The following is a 17,606-nucleotide window of genomic DNA, read 5'->3' on the forward strand; positions in this document are numbered from 1 at the left end:
TTCACAAAGAAAAAAATAAAGTCGCTAGTATGAATGATTGGAATTGCAATAGTCAAGTCAATACAGAGTTTGAATAAGGGTACAATAAAGGAAGGTTTGATTATGAGAAATGGACTTATTCAAAGTATGCCAAAAGTTAGAGAACAAAACTGCCGACCAGCACCTCTAAAGCTCACTAATGAACATGCAACACCTGAAATAAAAATAACCAGAGTGTTTATTTTCACAGTGGGGTCAAGTGGACTAGGATTCCTTGGCCGGGACGTCAAGACTCCAGTGATCCCTGGAGATGCTCGTAGAGCGCTTTTCTTTCGAGAGCAAAGCAATTAGATGATTTACAGGAAATGATAACGGGTGTGCCTTCTGTTTGAATTAAAACAATAGTAATAGTTAGAAACAAATGTACACAATTTTAATTGAGTAAGACAGACTGGTAAGAAAAGTTTAAACCGTAAAATTTGTAGATGTTAAATTGAAAAGAAAAAAATTTGGATGAGTGACGGGATCCATTCACAATGCTGCATTGCCCTTCAACTTATTTATTGATGTACTGAACATGGAAAAAATCCAAAAGTATCCAAACACAAAGTAAAGAACATGTACATCCTTTTAAATACTCAACAAAAGATATTCTATTCCAAAAATGCTGTTAACCAAGTCAGAATATACAACTTCAAATAAATAATCATTCTTATATTACGAATTGAGATAAGAGGGGTGGGAGGGAACAGGTTTTCATGCCGGACCATCAGCACAATTTGTCAAGACCAAATCATCATGAAGAAGTTACAAAAAGAAAATAAATATTTCAACAATGACCGGTCAGGCATGAAAAGTTTAGTTTCTAACCCACGGCAGCAAGTATCACAACTCTAGACTTAAATTTAACTTTTACAAGTAACACAAATAAGGAATAGATAAACCAGAAAAAGCAGTTGCAAAGAGAATCCTATAATGCATAGCACACTGCTCATTTAAGGGGAAGCATGACTAGTATTGGTTTAAATACCAAGCAGGATGCAGGACAGTACTCGGTGCATCTGAGGCTCCAGCGGCCTCTGTCTGTGTGTTCAGGACTACTGTGATGAACTCTTGTTAATGGAACTGCTTCACTGACCTTCCCCCAAAGTGAATAAAGCAATATACACCTTTGTACGATTTTAAAGACAGGTTATATGCATTACGTTTATATATATTTATATTTATATATGAGTATGAAAAAAAACAAAAAAAATAAAATAGTTCAAAACTGTGGTTTATATCCATTCTTTACCACATAAATATATATCTATAATGTTTATATATAAAAAACAAAAACATGTCTATAGGTTCTTAATAGCTTTTTTTTTTTTTTTACGAAGCAAGACTATCTACAGACCAAACAACCAACAAATTTGATGCACTGTAATGCTCGTCCATGGGACAACAAATCAAGTATTTCAACTGAAGGGAAACGGAAAGTTAAAGATTAATATCCAAAATAAAAATACCTTACATACTCCAAAAAAAGAAAACGATATATATAATTATATATATATCACACTTTCCGATGAAGTCCAAACTAGAACCAAAAGAAGTCTGCCAAATACTCAACATAAAAGGACTTATTTACATAGCTCAAAGCTCAGGAGTAATCCATTCTATTCTTCAGACTAGTTTTTCTTAAGCTGCTGCCTTCATTGTCCTCAATCTTTCATACAAAGTATGTAAAAACCCTTATTGGTTGATGTTAAGAAAAAAATCAGTCTATTGATACAGCGTAGATACACCATAAGCTCCTTCGTCTGAAGGGAATCCTACAGGAAGAACTGATTTTCATCCCCCATTTACCTTTTAAGATATCTCCATGTTATAATTTTGCATGCACTTTTTGCGAATAAACCTTTGTATTTTTATCAGTTTCCAAATGAAATCGGAAAGAGAGTTGCTAGTTATATAACAACCAGGATGACAGGGGACCCACAGATGATTTTACAAATGAAACCAGCACTGCCATTGATTCTATAATCTAAAGATAATACAAAGATCTCAAAAGGTATCTTTTACATCATAAATCTCCCCAGAAATTTCAACCACTGCAAACTTTCCTGTAAAGTTCAAAAGCTCACAAGGTGTCATATGAAGATATTTTTCAAAGTATCCAAGTCAAAATATTTTGTTCCAGGTCCAGTAAAAAGTTTCTCCAAATTTTTCTTTTTATAAAAATAGATGCTTTTTAAACCCACATCAAAGAGGTTCTTAGCTCTTTGGCAAGGTACTGCTTTAAGAATTTTTTTTTTTGTCTTTTATCCATTAAGTTTACAATAAGCAACATTATGCAGCCAACCAATAACCAACTCATATTACAATGAACGGAATACTTACAAAATCAACAAAACTGCAAATAGTTCAAAATAAGTACTTGCTAACCACTGAAGGCATAATGCACCGAAGGCAAATCAGGACACAAAAACACAAAGAAATCACTACACATAACCTCACAAGACTTACTGTTCAAAGCAGATGTGCAACTAAATAACGAAAAACCTATAGTAACATTTCAGACGGTCCATCTGTAAAGACAGCAAGATAATCCAACATCACAGGAATTACAACCTGCAGTATTTTTTCCTGTCCAAAGTATATCGAGAAGATTCAAAGCATAGCAATGAAAAAGAAAAAAAAAATATTACATTGGACGGTTAATTTAGTTTTTCTTCGTAACACTGATTTACAAAGCTGTTTTTACTAATGTAGAAAGTTACGGTCAATGCGCTTCCATTTTCTGTTTCCATTTTCTGCGGAGTTTTCTAGAAACAATCTCAGTGGGTTTTAGGCTTTGTGTGTTTTGTTGGTTTTGAACGAGACTTGCAGCACTCTGTCCCCAAGGCGGTATCCATTCAAGCTGGCGATGGCCACGGCTGCCTCGTCGTAGTTAGTCATGGTGACGAAACCAAATCCTTTGCACTTGTTTGTGTTAAAGTCGCGAATAACCTTGACGTTTGTAACGGCACCAAACGGCCCGAACATCTGCCAAAGGATGCTCTCATCTGCATCTGGAGCCAGGTTGTAGACGAAGATACACCAGCCAGTGCCTGCGTGTCCCGGGATGTTGATGCCAGCCAGGCTGGTCACCCCATCGATGGCCATGGGGGAGAACCGGCTGTAAAAGAGACAAAGCAACATGGTTCAAGGAAAGAGACAAAATTAGGACGGAATGGACTTTTTTAGAAGACCGGAGATTCTGCCAACAAGCCTAACAGAATCTGACTCGGTCTGTACAGAGATCAGCACGAGCCGTGCTTCATGCTGAGTGTTTTCATTGCTTCTACAGTCAGAGATATCACCCTGCTCTCATTTCAGAAACACTGTAATTTTGACTGAGCAGCAAAGAAATGCAGTCCACAGAGACGTCAACATGCATTCAGCCAGTTATCTCATATCAGTAGGAGATTATAAAGCCAATTCTTAGAAATTGCAGCTGCTTTTTGAGCTCATCATGAGCCTCACAGAGTTATTTACTCAAAAACACAAAAGGGCAAATTTTAATGGTAAATAAGTGCCATATTAAAGTTGGCATTTGTGCCAAGACTAATGAACAGCCACGCAAAAGCCCTGGCTTTTGGCAAATGTGGTATTTCAGTTTAAAGAAACAAAATTCAAAGTGCATGGAAAGCCTATGAATTATTGCAGCAGGTGTCACATAAGATTAGCTGCTCCAGTTGGCCTCTCAGGGAACATCCACCATGACAGGTGTGCTCCCAGCATCAAGGACACGCAGAGAGATTTGGCAACGAAGACGTCAGCCAAAGAGCGGGGCAGAAGAGAAATCACAAGTCTATTGTCGCCGGTGACGGGCCTTTGAGCTTTCAGGGGATTGGACTTCAATCATACTTGAGGAAGGCATTCTTAAAACTGAACTTTGACAAACTGGTATCCTGGCAAATCCTGAAAGACATCTGACGCAACCAAGTTTAAAACAGGACAAGGCTGTCCATAATAGATCAAGGTAAGAGCATAGAGCTCAAAACACAAGTCTGCAATTGTGTGCAATAGCAAGTAAGACATTCTGCCCTTTGTTATGTCGACAAGCAGCGTAGACTTTAATGTAGACATGTTGTGACACGATGTCGAGATTAAAGCATTCCACTGCATCACTGTCACCGACTTGTCAATACAGAAACTAACCGTATTTTAGAGAGGACATCAAATAATTATCAATCAAAATTACGTTTCAAGCGCAAATGACTCAACTTGCTCATGCTTAATTTACAGAACTGTACACAAGGAATTAAAGTGTATGTTGTAAAGTCTGAATTAGTCTATTTTTAGCAGCTCAGTCCAGACTTTGAACTGCTGCCTCAGTTACCCTTCTATATAGCGTGGTTCAGTGGTACAGAGCTTTTAAGGTTTTAATGCCACTGGGGTCTTGTAATGTGACAAGTTCTCCCAGTGCATATTAGGTATGTTAAGTATTTATTATTGGCTCAATGTATGAGAAATGTGCCCATGTGGTATGAGTATAAGTTAAATCTGAAACTAAATCGACGTGAAAATCCTCAAAATCAGCGGATATCCTCAAGAACGCAACTGCGATGTATCGTGGCAGAGGGAAGTGATCGTCCCAGGTCAGAAAGCAGCTCGTCTTTAGTGACGCCCATCACCGTCTCTTCCTAGGTTCATGTGTAGCTCCGATCCTCCCTTACCAACTCGTAACACACAAGTGTACCTTTCTGCATCTCGCACACATGCTGAATATTTACATGATCACTTGCTGTTAAGACAAGCATTTTCATGCAGGAAAAAAAAGGCTCCCTCATGTTAGGTCCAAATTCCCCTCAGGATCAAGTAAGCAGACTATAAAATAAAATATAAATATATATATAAAAATAAAATAAAAATAGAATTACCTTTTGACTCCATAGGCCATGTTCAGCAGATTGTCCAACCTTCAAAAAACAAACAAAGCCACACATTCATTTCAATACAAAAGGAAGCTTTTCACGAGGTTAATGATGCATTTTGCCAGAATGACAGATGAGTAATATTTATAATATCAACCTGTTGACTGAACGTGTTTATCAATGTTCAACCTACACAATAGAGGCAGCCGGAGACATTCTGTTCATATAGAACAGTGCATGTTATGCTTTCACAGCATATGACTTAAAAATATTACATTTCCATTAATCGTGATTTTTTTTTTTGCATACAGTACCACTGAGGTCAATCAGTGGAGTGAAAAGCAAATTGATTTTAATTTCCACAATTTTGGTCACTAACTATGCAAAACTTTCATACCATTTATTGATTTTTAAAACTCTTCATATTTATCAAAATCTGCTCAAACCCAATTGTATCATAGGCCTACATCTGCATCAGGGGAAACGCAGCAAAGTTAAACATGTGAATGTGGGTCAGAATTATTCTGTCCAGAGCATTGATGAGCTCCACACAGAATATTTTCAAAGTACTGCGTTAGACAATTTAAATGCTAATTTCAAATAGCCTCAGAGGGTCAGACTCATAAATCACTGGCAGTATTAACTAGGCTCGGCTCTAATCAGACTTCTATTTTTTTTGGTGTGCTCCTTTTACCTGAAGCGTTGGGCCTGCTGTGCGAGGGGTCCTGGGTACCTTCGATTGGGGGACTGATACAGCTGGGACAGAAGTGCCTGGCTGGTCTTCTGGCTCGGGTTGTTCGCAAACTTGACTGTAATGGGTTCGGTGGCACCGGGCGGCTTCTGACAGTTAAGACCCTTGATGGCCTCCTCAGCCTCAACTCGCCGATCAAAACGAATGAAGCCGACCCCTCTGGAAACGCCTGAGGAGAGAACATTAACATAAGATCAGTGGCTGAGTTCCTCTTGACAGCCATGAAAACATTCAGTGCCGATATGCAGCTTGAACTCCACCGACACGGCTTGAACAGTAGTTTATGGGTCAAAAAAACAAGGTAATTGGAGTAGATTTACACACAAGAAATTACAATTATTTTTCCCCAAACAGTAGTGTGATGACATTATCTCATCATGACAAGTTTTAAACAAGCTTTCTGAAAACAATCAAGCACCTAAAAACGCAGTGCGTTGATGTGGCGGTGCAGACGAAGAGAATACTTTTAAAAGCAAAAAATTGGATCAATACGAGAGCAGAGAGGTTTGCTGTAGCAGGCATACAATTATCAATTAGCAAAAGTTGAGGCGTACAAACAAACTTAATTACAATTCTATACAATGGAGCATTTTGTGCATTTCTTAGTCAATGATTCAAAATATAGGCCGATATCGCATGAATGTTTTATAAATGATGCATTAATTAAATTAAATACTGCTAATGCCAATACATGAACAAGGAGAGGCAATTATTAGTAGTGACCCATTCCAAATCAAGAGAAGCAGAAAACACCAAAAGCACAAGTGAAATGTGTAGCTGGAGAATAAACATGGGGGAGGCGAAAAAGTGGACTTGTTTTGACAGAACACCAGCATCTCCCAGCTTTCCCGTCACGGGACCTTGGCAGGCAGCAGGTAGAAAGACCAGGTCTGAAGATCGTGAAATGCACGTACTGCCCACGACGGCAGAAAGAGAGACAAAGGTAAGAAACAATGTTCATCTAAACATCAGCTCCAAGCAAACTTTACAGAGAGATTGGTAGCATTACACTAACTGCTGCCAAAACATTTCTGTGTGTAGTGACAGAAAGTGAGCGTTCTCCTCTAGCTAGAGTACATTATTTATATATAGTATATTTAAATAGATTATAGCCAACAGATCTTATTAGTTAATTTATGCATCAGTCCTTTGACTGATTTACCTCGTCCTGCCCTCTTGGAACAGCCATGCATGTCTTTCGCTCTCGGTCTTGTGTCTCTTCCTGCTGCCTGCCAATCAGCCTTGAGCATCGGTATCTTTGCCAAGTCAAAGTGAGGTCCATCACTCCAGGACCACATGTTGCTTGTGCTACCACTGCTTGATGCACATTTGTCATTTTGATATTTGCTTGTTTCTTGTTAAGAAGTCTATCTTCTGGTATGAGCTTACGCATTCCAGTATTTGATATGGAGTGCGTTTTTATTCTTGTATGGGTTTTGTCATTGAGAGCCACTGTAGTAAAAAAGGCTTGGGGAAGAAGGAGTACCTTTGTATAGAGTGTCAGTCTGCTAGTTTTTGAGCAATAGCATGTTGAATACTGCTTTGGATTTTAGATTTCTCCAGAAAGATAACCATTCCCATTATGCATGTCTGAAGGAATATCAGAGGTTTCAGCAGCATACGGGGACACAACCACTGGGAAATGTCTCCATTAAAGAGTCTGCTTATCGGTGTTTCATAAAGGGCTCTGCTTCCACATGACAGTTGAGATATAGAGAATATAACTTCTCTTAATGCATTTTGTTTCTTGTCATGAAACGGGCATAGCATGTACACCTTGGGGGATGGGAAGAGAAGGAGGAAGAAAAGCAAGAGAAGTTAAGTGCAGGCAGAGGAGACTGGAGGGGAAAAGAAATGATGAAGCATGGAGTCCTGCCACTTAACACCCATTTCCTATTCTGTCCATCTATGCATATTTATGGACAACTCGAGTGAGAAATTGCATTTTTGGGGATATGATACCACAACCTCTGATGCATTTCTCAGGCCTGGCTGTTTGTTTTTGCTAGGGAGTCTCTGCTGGAAGCAGGTGAAGAGAAGAGCAGCGAGGGGAGGGAGGGGGGCTGTCATGTCCTACTCACCAGTCACCTGGTCCACCAGAATGCGTGAGGTAATGATGCGTCCATACTGAGAGAAGAGCTGCTCCAGTTCTTTCTGAGTCATGGTTTTTGGCAAGCCACTGACGTACAAATTTGCATCTCTGATGGAGGCGGAGCTTGGACGCGCATAGGAAACCTACAGATGGAGACAGTTCACATGACCACCGGTACATTGCAGACACTTTTGAACATGCATACCTCTCATGCAAATATGCTGAGATCAAGGCAGGTTATTCATCACCTTTTATGTTGGGTTTTCTAAACTAACTGAAGCAGAGGAGCAGACGCTGTGACCCATTTCTACCAGAAAGAAATTAAACACTAACCGGTAATTAGCGGGACTGAGTTCTCTTTAAATACAGTCATGCTATGGAATCAACATGTCACTGTTTAAGACACATATATTAATATATCAATTACTCATGCAAATATACTTAGTTTAAATGTTCGTATCATATCTCAGTATATTGATGAATGCATTGGAATGATCAGATACACCAAGAACTGCTATTATAAGTGTTTGGACTTAATGACGCAAATATGAATGCGACTGGATCCATTAATCTCTTATGTAAAAAGGCAAATGTTTAAAATACATTTACTCCAGGTGGCACAACTGCTCAAATCTTGTAACGTTTCAGTTTGAAGCTTCTTCCTCAAACCAATGCTGTGAGACCACATGAATATATAGACAAAAAGGAGAAAGTCTGGAGAAAATAGACAAATGGAGTTCCTGCTAAGAATTGAGATCAGTGTTAGTTGTAGCACACAGGCACACTCTACACTCACAGCTGGTGCCTGCTACAGCAAACATCTCTGCTGACATCGGCTGTTTGTGGCTAATAAACAGACAGAACATCCACTGCACAACAATTTAATTCACTCAAATAAAACAAAAATGTGCTTCTTGTTCAGTCTGAACACACCTGAAGAGAACCACGCTATTGTCGGAGTGGACGAAATATTGTCTTATTTTTAAGGAGCATTCAGGTGATACATCTGGTTCAGTTACACATGTACTCTACATTAAAGCATCTATTCATCCCATTGCTATACCAGGTTTTCTCTATTATTATTGTTTTTATAATCATCATTAGGGTGTCTACTCTCGTCCCCCAATATATTGACTCTCATCAGCCAAACAAACAGTGACGAATCAGTCCGTCAAGAAAAAAGTTAAACTTTCACATTTTTGTCTGTCAACTCAGTCGGAAGCCTGACCGAGATGGATGCAGCATCGGGCCTCTGGAGACAGCTCTCATTTAAAACAAATTGATAACTTGCAAATTTCTATGGACAACAGAGCAGCGTAGCTGCCTATTAAAAATAATCTTGCTCATTTCCTTTTCTAAATTCAGGAGATATTTGGAGAACACCCAGCACCAGGCTAGATAAATATGCAGCATAAATCAACATTTGTCCACAAACACAGCCGAGTAATAGAAAATGGGGAGGGGCAAGAGAGTTATCTACCAGGACCTGCGGATCAATACGTCATCCATCCCTGAGTAGTCATAAATTATCATTATATTTTTGGAGCATCATCCCATTTTTCAGTCATTCATACATTGACATGCAGAGGGACCCATGAAGCCTAAATTCAGGAGCTGATGTGGAGAATGGCTAACGGGTGGTTTGTAGGAGGACTAAGCGAGAGATCACAGAGGTCATGAATCTGCTGACATGAACCTCGCCTTTTCTTTCGTCCGGCGGCTCCAGGTTCTTGCCACACGACTATCAATAACCTAAAAAGCACTACAGCTGCATTTAATTACAGTGTCAGGCATGCGAAATGGTCCCATAACAAGTCCTTATAATCTTTTGCAATGGATTATAGGAAAGAAAAGAAATATATATTAAAATAAATAATCACTCACTATAATTAAACCTTCCTTTTTGTGCTCTTGGATCGATAAGAACTGCAATTGGTCATCCACTTTGCAGAGCTCACCCAGCTCCTGCCCTGAAGGGGAGGCTGACAAAGTGAACGTGAAATCTAAAGCTCCCGGTCCACAGCCAGACGCCTCCCGAGCTCTGTCTCATCCCTGCCTCACCTCACACTTCATTTGATGCTAATATTTGCAAAGTACATTCCTCCACCTCACTGGGGTGTATTTGCACTTCTGACAGGGCAGCTAGATATTTTTGGATGTGTGATATATTAAAAATTGTTTTCCTATGTTATACTTTCAGAGGTATGAACTGCAGAAGAGAGGTGGGGAGTGAAGAGGATGCCTCATCTTCAACTTTCAATATAGTATTTAGGTGTTAAAAACAAATCAAACATACAGCTCACGAATTTTGTGCCATTCAACACATTTTCGAAGGCAAACATTTTGCCCACAGACATTTTTCATGAACACCCCTCTGCCTGACGTGAGAAGGGATATGTCAAGCTCCAGGTAAGACCAGTGAAAAAAAATCTGGCTACACCGTCCCAAAATCCTGCAGCACTCTATGAAGCAAATTAGTTTCTCCACCAGCACATTGAGTGCTACATTGCCTGATGAATGCTAATGGAAGCTACCTCCCTGTAAAGGCATACAGCAGTGCTACAGCACATGCAACCATAGAAACAGTTCTGCTCTACTTGAGGCCAAGGCAAAGCTGCATGTGCCCAGATTAACAATAGGCTATCCCTTTCCACCCCACATTTCTCCAGCCTCATTATGCTTCCGACTCCATCCCAGAGAGCTAGACATGAACGGCATATCTTGGATTTTTGCAGCCAGTCATGAATGGTAACTGATTTGAGTGAGTTGAATATGACCGTCTGATTAGGCATCTTACTGGAGATAAAAATGAACACGGTAATGCCTGTTAAGAGATTGAAAAAATAAACACGCATGACATCTTACCTTGATAGTTTTGGTCTGAAGTCTCAAGCCATTTAAGGTATTGATGGCTTTTTCTGCATCCTTCGGGTCCACGTAATTCACAAATCCATAGCCGAGGCTCTGCCCTGCAATCACAAGAGCAGAAAACGCATAAAACCTCACACTTAATAGAAACTGAAAAGAGACGACGAAACACAAACACCTACTAAACATGGACAAAACTGCCTTTAGGATTCATGAATGCAGTTTCTCAAGAAATAAACCACAATCAGTAAGACCAGGGTATAAAAATGTAAGTCGGTTATTATTTCTTATTTGGCAGAGCATGAAGAACACAGGAGGTCACAGGCCTCCAACATCTATTTGGCTCACAACCTATAGTAACTTCACAAACTAACTCTTTGACAAACATGTCTTATATTAAAAATGACAGGCAATTGCTCTGCTTTTACACCAACTCATCTCTGACACAGCGCAGCAGCCGAGGCTCAATGTGTTCCCCTCCCTCCACAGTTTATCTCTAAAATGTACAATAGATTGACACCCACTCTTTATGTGCACAGAGGCAATTCAATTTCCTCCACCCACACTGCTGGGTCTCTCTGCAATTCCACTGCCGGTCAAGTTCACCAGCTCCAGCTTATTAATACAGTACATAAGCAACTTGATGATTAAATCTGGTGAATATTTTCCACATACGTCAGTATCGCACTAATGCCCAAGACACGTTTCGAGAGATGACTGATCGTGTGTCCAGGTTGTGGTGGGACATTCACAGGAGAGGTCCTCATTTGTTCATTACAAACCAAGACTTTAAACCAAGACTCTAAATTAAAAAAAGGATTTCTTTTCTTAGGTTTTGATATTGGCCACATCAGCTCCTACATGTTGAAGACAGTCAAGACTATGAAATATAATAAACTGTATGTAACATAGCGACAATATATACATTTGAGAATTCAAAACTCAAAGTATGTTAAACAAGAATACATTTGTGTATTAATTAAGGGAAATAGACAGACATCCAACTGTCAAATATTGCTTGCAGCATCGCTATCAATTTAGCTTCACTGTACATCTGAACACCCTATATGCATCCATGCTGGCTTTATCACCATGAGTCACTGCTCTCATGTGTTGTTCGGCTGTGATCAAGTGAAGTTCATAAACTTAATTTCACCTTGAATCGTAGGGACTGTTATAGCCAGCAGAAAGATGGCGAGCCTTTGAAATGAGCTGGTGAAATGACACTTTTACTTAAGCCCGGCGGGCAAACCGCCTCCCTCACTGCGTTCTGCTATACATGGAGCACGTGGGCACGCTATGCCCTTATAGTTATGTCTTCCTATGGAACGTCGACATAGCCACTACATCTGCTGTTATGACTGGGGGGGCCCTCAGCCATGTTTCTATAACAAACAGCTTGCTCACTTTCAGCTGTCATTAAGGAGTAGAAGAGACATGCTGGGATGCACTTTCAAACACAACTGCATCCAGCTTCCAGTAAAAGACTAGTGCTGCCCATAGTGGGAGGAAAACGACACAAAGACTAAGCTGCTGCAGCAGCAGCAGCAGCAGCCAAGGCAAGAACATTTAAAGCAAAGAAGAAGCACGCATCTCTCTGGTGATTACTTAACATCAGATGTAGCACCAGCACACAGATGTAGGCTGGCTTAAATCCATTGCCACAGGGCCAAGGGAGAGACAAAAGCAACACAGTCTGGAGGGGATCGGGTTTTATGTAGAGCTGAAATTGAAATCAAGGCAACATTCCGAAGAAATGACTTGGAGGCTTTGAATAACAATTCCCCCCACAACTGATTTTGAAGTCAGTTTTTACTCAACCCAATTCAAGCTTTAAGTTAAAAATAACTTCAAATAATACTAGCTTAGCTGCTTAATATGTAATAGCCTGCTGGGTATTTGGTGCGGATGGGAAAAAGCTGGTCATCAATCCAACTGTACAATCAAATGGGTGCTTCAGAAATACCTGCATCGACAAAAACATCTGCTCAACAGCAGGGATCAATCCTCCTTTCTGACTCAGTCCTGGGGTTAAAAAAAACTAAATCAAAGAAGCAGTTTCTACAAATGTGACCAAACAACTGAAACTGAAGTTGTGACACACTAAATAAATGTGACAGTAGCACATGAAGTAATAATAAGCACACTGAAACTTAAGCGACTCCGTCAGAGCAAGCGTTGTTACAGTCACATTATGTTTTAGACAAACAAACTAGTTTGAATGTGTTAATGTCAGTGGTGTACATTTACATCAAAAGAAATATGCCTTCCTTAAGTGTCCTGTTTAGAAAGTATCTTCTGCCAGAGCCAGAGATAAGAACTCACTCTTTCCAGCTGGCTACATTTGTATTTCTTTGATAAAAAAAAAGGCAATTTGTTTTTATATGGCTAATTACTCTAATAAGATCACTGCTGATGCTAAGCTGATGCTAAGAGCCTTTGGATTTGTGCCGTAAACAAACCCCATCTACACACTTGGTTTCTCTAAAGATGCTGGAGCAACTGTCATTCCTAATCCAATCTAACAGAAGCTCACATTCTGAAAACAAAGTGAAGCTTGTGTCATTTCTAAACGCTACTTTACTGGTTGAATACTAAAAAAAAAATAATACCATGACGCATACAAGTTTCCACAGATGTGCGCAACTATCCAACACTCAAATACAAGATGAACAGGACTGCGACGCAACAGATCCATCAACCAGCTTCATACAATATTTGGCATTTTTTACAAGATGGCCGCATAAGGCAGAGGACAAGCATACAAACCAACTGACGTACAATTACCATACTATCCAAGGTAGCATGGGAACATCCCCGAGATGAATATAAAATGTAGAAATGTTTGTTTATCCAATAATGTGTCAGCTTACAGATCACCTAAAAGACCAAACTTGATTTAAATCTGAACCTACATTTCCACTGCCTGACTTTATGAGGGCATGTAGTATCGCCGCAAGTCCTTTTCACTAAAAAGCAGGCCGATTTCAAACAACTCCTTTCATTTATCTCCTTGCACTTAAATTACTTTGAGTGTTATGTTCCCACGTGCTGCACTAAATATGCAACCTATCAAGCATGTTTGTGTTCAATCACCCGAGCAGACTGTGTTCAACACCGGTTTTAAAACGAGGATCACTTGTCGATTCAGCTCAGACCATTTCACACATCAACAATCAAATGCGTTTCTTGTATGCATGACTACATCAGGGCATTTATTTCATGCAAGACAACACACTTGACGGTTTTCATCATTCCAGCATGTCAAAAGTCTAAATTCAGTAAATGCATAATGATAGCCGCCTTATGCCTTCCATCTCCACAAATACACAGATCCTGGTGTGTGGTCCACCACTTGCTACCAATTAAATCAAACATGAACGCTTTGATGATATACATAGAACAGTCATACTGTGACAAACCAAATGAGCTGCCACTTACTTTTCAAAGTTAGTTACTTAGTTAAAGACGGTATGGTGTGGTTATAGAAGCAAACGGAGACGGTTACTAAACGTACATGAAGCACTTGACATTTTTAGCAGCCGTAGGAAACGGTAGTAGGGATGCAAAGGATCACAAAGCTCACTGGTTGGATTGCATCACGGCTTTCAGTCAGAGGTCCGATCAGCTTGTGGATCAGTTATTTTGCTGCCAACACGGATCGCTGATCGTCAATGAGCCATATTGGCCGATACGCAGCGCTTTTGGTGTTTTGTTTTAACAGTTAGTTTAAGGTTCCAAACTACTTTTTTTTTCACCAGTTTCAAAAAAATATTTGTCAGCATGAATCGTCAAATTCTAAATTGTATCCTTTTACTTTGTGATAGTCATCTGTAGTTATTTGCACAAAAACACACAATTCAAAGATTAGAAAATAAAAGATTAGAATTAAAAGATACCAAAGCCAAGATGTCACCAAATGAATAAGATTACAATCTGCTTAGAGCTTGTGTTAAACAGGTAATAATTCACCGTCTAATACAATTTATTATATTGCTGTGAAAACCTTTCATTCAAAACTGTGTTTATTCAAGATTATCGGCAAAAACTACATTCTACCAGATTACATTAGAGCACATCATGACAACGCTAAATACTATTTCCTACTGAATCGAGAAGGAGCGCGTCATACTGTAACTTAGCTTTAGTGCTGCCAACGTTACAGGTTTCCTCCTGACGATTTCAACACAGGCTTGTTGTTCACAATGAGCATCATCAGGGATCGGCGACGACAAGGGGGAGGAGCACTGTGAAACAATCAATATTCCGACACCAGATGCGGCTGAGCGCACATCTTCCATGTTAAATTAGTGACGGTAACTACCTTGTAGTCTCAGATTAAAGTTAATCCACAATTAATACATTCTATCATTTTAGTTCAACAGCGCGTCTCAATCGGAGGCCCCAGCCCTCCAGACTCATTTCAAGGGAATGATCTGTTCATTGAGCCAATGCTGTAGATGTTTCAGGACCAAACGCAAACGAAACAAACGCGTCTATAAATCCTCAAAAAGGCAAATAGGCTCATGTCTCGATTTGACTACGTTGTAAGAAGCAGCTGGGAGGAGGTCTAGGTAACCTTGATCAAAACAGCGAGCAGAAGAATCCAGCGGCTTCAGCTTCATTATCTACACGCTCATGTCACACTCGCAATCTGGGTCTCTGCCAGCTGCATTCCTCATTAAAAAAAAAAATGGAATAATTTGCAAGTCGTCTAGCTGCCCGAAAAAAAGGAATGTAAAAATGCAAGTAATCTGAGTGTCTTGAAATTCCTGCAGTAAAGAACCAAGGAAATAGCCTCTGAGAGAAGCATTGGTGCGTTTCTAAAATATAGCAATAAAAATAAATCAGTCAATAAAGACAGTGCTTGTATTCTTGATATGATGCTAGACGTCAAATATACAAAGAGATAGTCATACTGTGTATGCATAAAAGGACTTAATCCTGCTTGTAGGGCCTCACTGATTGGGTTTGATATTGTTGTACGTTAAACTTACATTGAATCTACTCTATATGAACATAAATGTAAAAAAATCAAATTGTGTTCCGACTTAAAGGCAAAATGAAAGCACGCACTTGCAACTAATAAATTCAGAGCGCATCGTGAATAAACAGCCACAGCATTGAAGATGGTTGCGTTACCTGTTATTTTGTCTCGAACTAGTTTACAGGACTCAATTTCTCCGATGCTCCCGAACAAACTCTTTAACTCCTCCTGGGTCATGTTCTGAGGCAGATAGTTGACTATCAAGTTAGTTTTACTGTCCTCTATGCTCCCTGACTCGACAGGTGAGGAGCAGTTGTTCGACATTGTCGAGGGCCCGTTGCTTGTGTTGTTGCAGGTTGGCCCGTTGGACAGCTGTGTTTCCATTGCAGCAATTACCTGCTGAAGAGACGGAAACAAATCCAGTCAAAACCACGTGTAAATTAGACGACATCATCCAACAGAAACCCAGTAGTTACAAAGCAAGCTATTCATGAATTGAAACATTGTTTTGTTGGTATACTAACTAACTGGAATATCATTAAAACATCTAAATTGCAGGGAACATACAAGTCAACAGACTGTCAGACAAAGACTCCTCATGCTGTTTTTTTATTGTGCATTAACACAAGTTAGTGTGGCATAAAAGAAACATTACAGGGCATTCCATTTTTAGAAAGATACTTCTTCCTCAGAAGAGCTCAGGGCATGCTTTTAAAATATGCAAATTTGTGACTTAAGCGTAGATGTCTGACCAAGTGTGAAATGTTAGATCTTAGAGTGCTACCACAGGTGGTAAAAAGAGGTTGAAAATAGACACAATGAATTCCCTCTCTCTGCGGTTCATGATGGCTGCTTTTGTTTCTGGGACAACAGAGGAGACTTTCTACTGAAGAAGTCTATTAATCTGTCAGAAGCTTAACTATTGATAAAGCAATGTTCAAGCTGGTGAGTAGCATGTTTAAACATGTCTTTTAAGGAGAAATGTGGTGACAAAAGTGAAACATTTTATCAGACAACAGTATGCAAAGCCTACAGCTGCAGCCACCAGTACGTTAGCATAGGTGAACAGGTCTTAAACGATATGTTATAAGTTAAAGCAACACGTTAACATGTGAAGAGGCATCCTTTGTTAACAGATTCACCATGTGCACAAAGCAGATCACTGTCATCACATCATTTCATAAAGTAATTCTATGAGATAAAGTAATTAGTCGACAGGCTTAGACCATACCAATACCTGAAGTCCAAATTGAACATGTGATTCATTTGATTAGAGGGTCAAAGCATAAGAGAGCTAACGTCATTGGTATGGCCTGAGCATTGAGACAGAAAGCAGGCAAAGTGTTTCAAGAGAGAAGAGCCACAGACCCCAGTCCAAGGCTCAGGAGCCCACGATCCACTTCTAAGCAGAGAAGCCACATCGCACAGTCTCACTGCCATGTTAGTTTGGTGTTGCCGTCTGAAAATGTGGACACAAAAAGTACTTCATGTTAGATCAGCAGGAACAAAAGCAACAGTCGGAGGTGAACACATGTCATTGTTGGGGAGTGGGTCGTGTGCTTAAACCAGGGAGAAGCAAAAAGGGAATGTTTCACTTAGTCACAATTCATCTTCAGAAAGGAGCAAAAGGCAGAAATGTAGAAGTGTTCAGTCAAGAGAGAACCTTGGCCTCAACACCGACAGCAAGCAGAGAAACGGCAAATTAGTATAATGGATAAGAGCGCGGCACAAAGATGATCACTGAAATTGGAAAGTACAAATCAACTGATGTGCTCCGATTACTTCTATCCTGCAAAAGAGCTGATACTCAAGTCTCCTGCATCTTTTATCCAGTCTTCAGCACACAGGGAAAAAAAGCATTACAACTTAATCCACAGTGAACTATGTCATACTTTAAAACCAAACCACAGACTGGTGACATCATCAAGGTGAGATGAGTGGCACAAAGACAACTAAACTAAAAGGTTTACAGCTCACCTTACCCTTACAACAATAGATATTAATACTCTATAGTGAACCAAAGCA

At 39.7% G+C, this 17,606-nt stretch overlaps 1 protein-coding gene across 3 annotated transcripts in view; it reads right to left on the reverse strand.

Moving 5' to 3' along the window:
• Positions 1 to 387: 387 nt before the first annotated feature.
• The window catches only part of elavl2 (ELAV like neuron-specific RNA binding protein 2), a 30,275-nt gene continuing 13,056 nt past the window's right edge, over positions 388 to 17,606 (reverse strand). For 2 of the 3 annotated variants that reach the window (XM_068713370.1, XM_068713371.1), the window contains exons 2-8: positions 16,950 to 17,040; positions 15,737 to 15,980; positions 10,592 to 10,695; positions 7,716 to 7,869; positions 5,578 to 5,803; positions 4,890 to 4,928; positions 388 to 3,142 (exon numbers count right to left, since the gene is read on the reverse strand). In XM_068713370.1, the coding sequence (XP_068569471.1) occupies positions 2,812 to 3,142; positions 4,890 to 4,928; positions 5,578 to 5,803; positions 7,716 to 7,869; positions 10,592 to 10,695; positions 15,737 to 15,980; positions 16,950 to 17,021 (1,170 nt within the window). In that variant the 5' untranslated portion in view covers positions 17,022 to 17,040 and the 3' untranslated portion in view covers positions 388 to 2,811. The remainder of the gene's footprint in view (positions 3,143 to 4,889; positions 4,929 to 5,577; positions 5,804 to 7,715; positions 7,870 to 10,591; positions 10,696 to 15,736; positions 15,981 to 16,949; positions 17,041 to 17,606) is intronic. The other variant, XM_068713372.1, reaches the window with a different exon arrangement.

Source organism: Cebidichthys violaceus, unplaced genomic scaffold (genome assembly GCF_023349555.1).
Source record: "Cebidichthys violaceus isolate CVI_PGR_0920_01 unplaced genomic scaffold, fCebVio1.0.p SCAF_19, whole genome shotgun sequence".
NCBI classification, from domain to species: Eukaryota; Metazoa; Chordata; class Actinopteri; order Perciformes; family Stichaeidae; genus Cebidichthys; species Cebidichthys violaceus.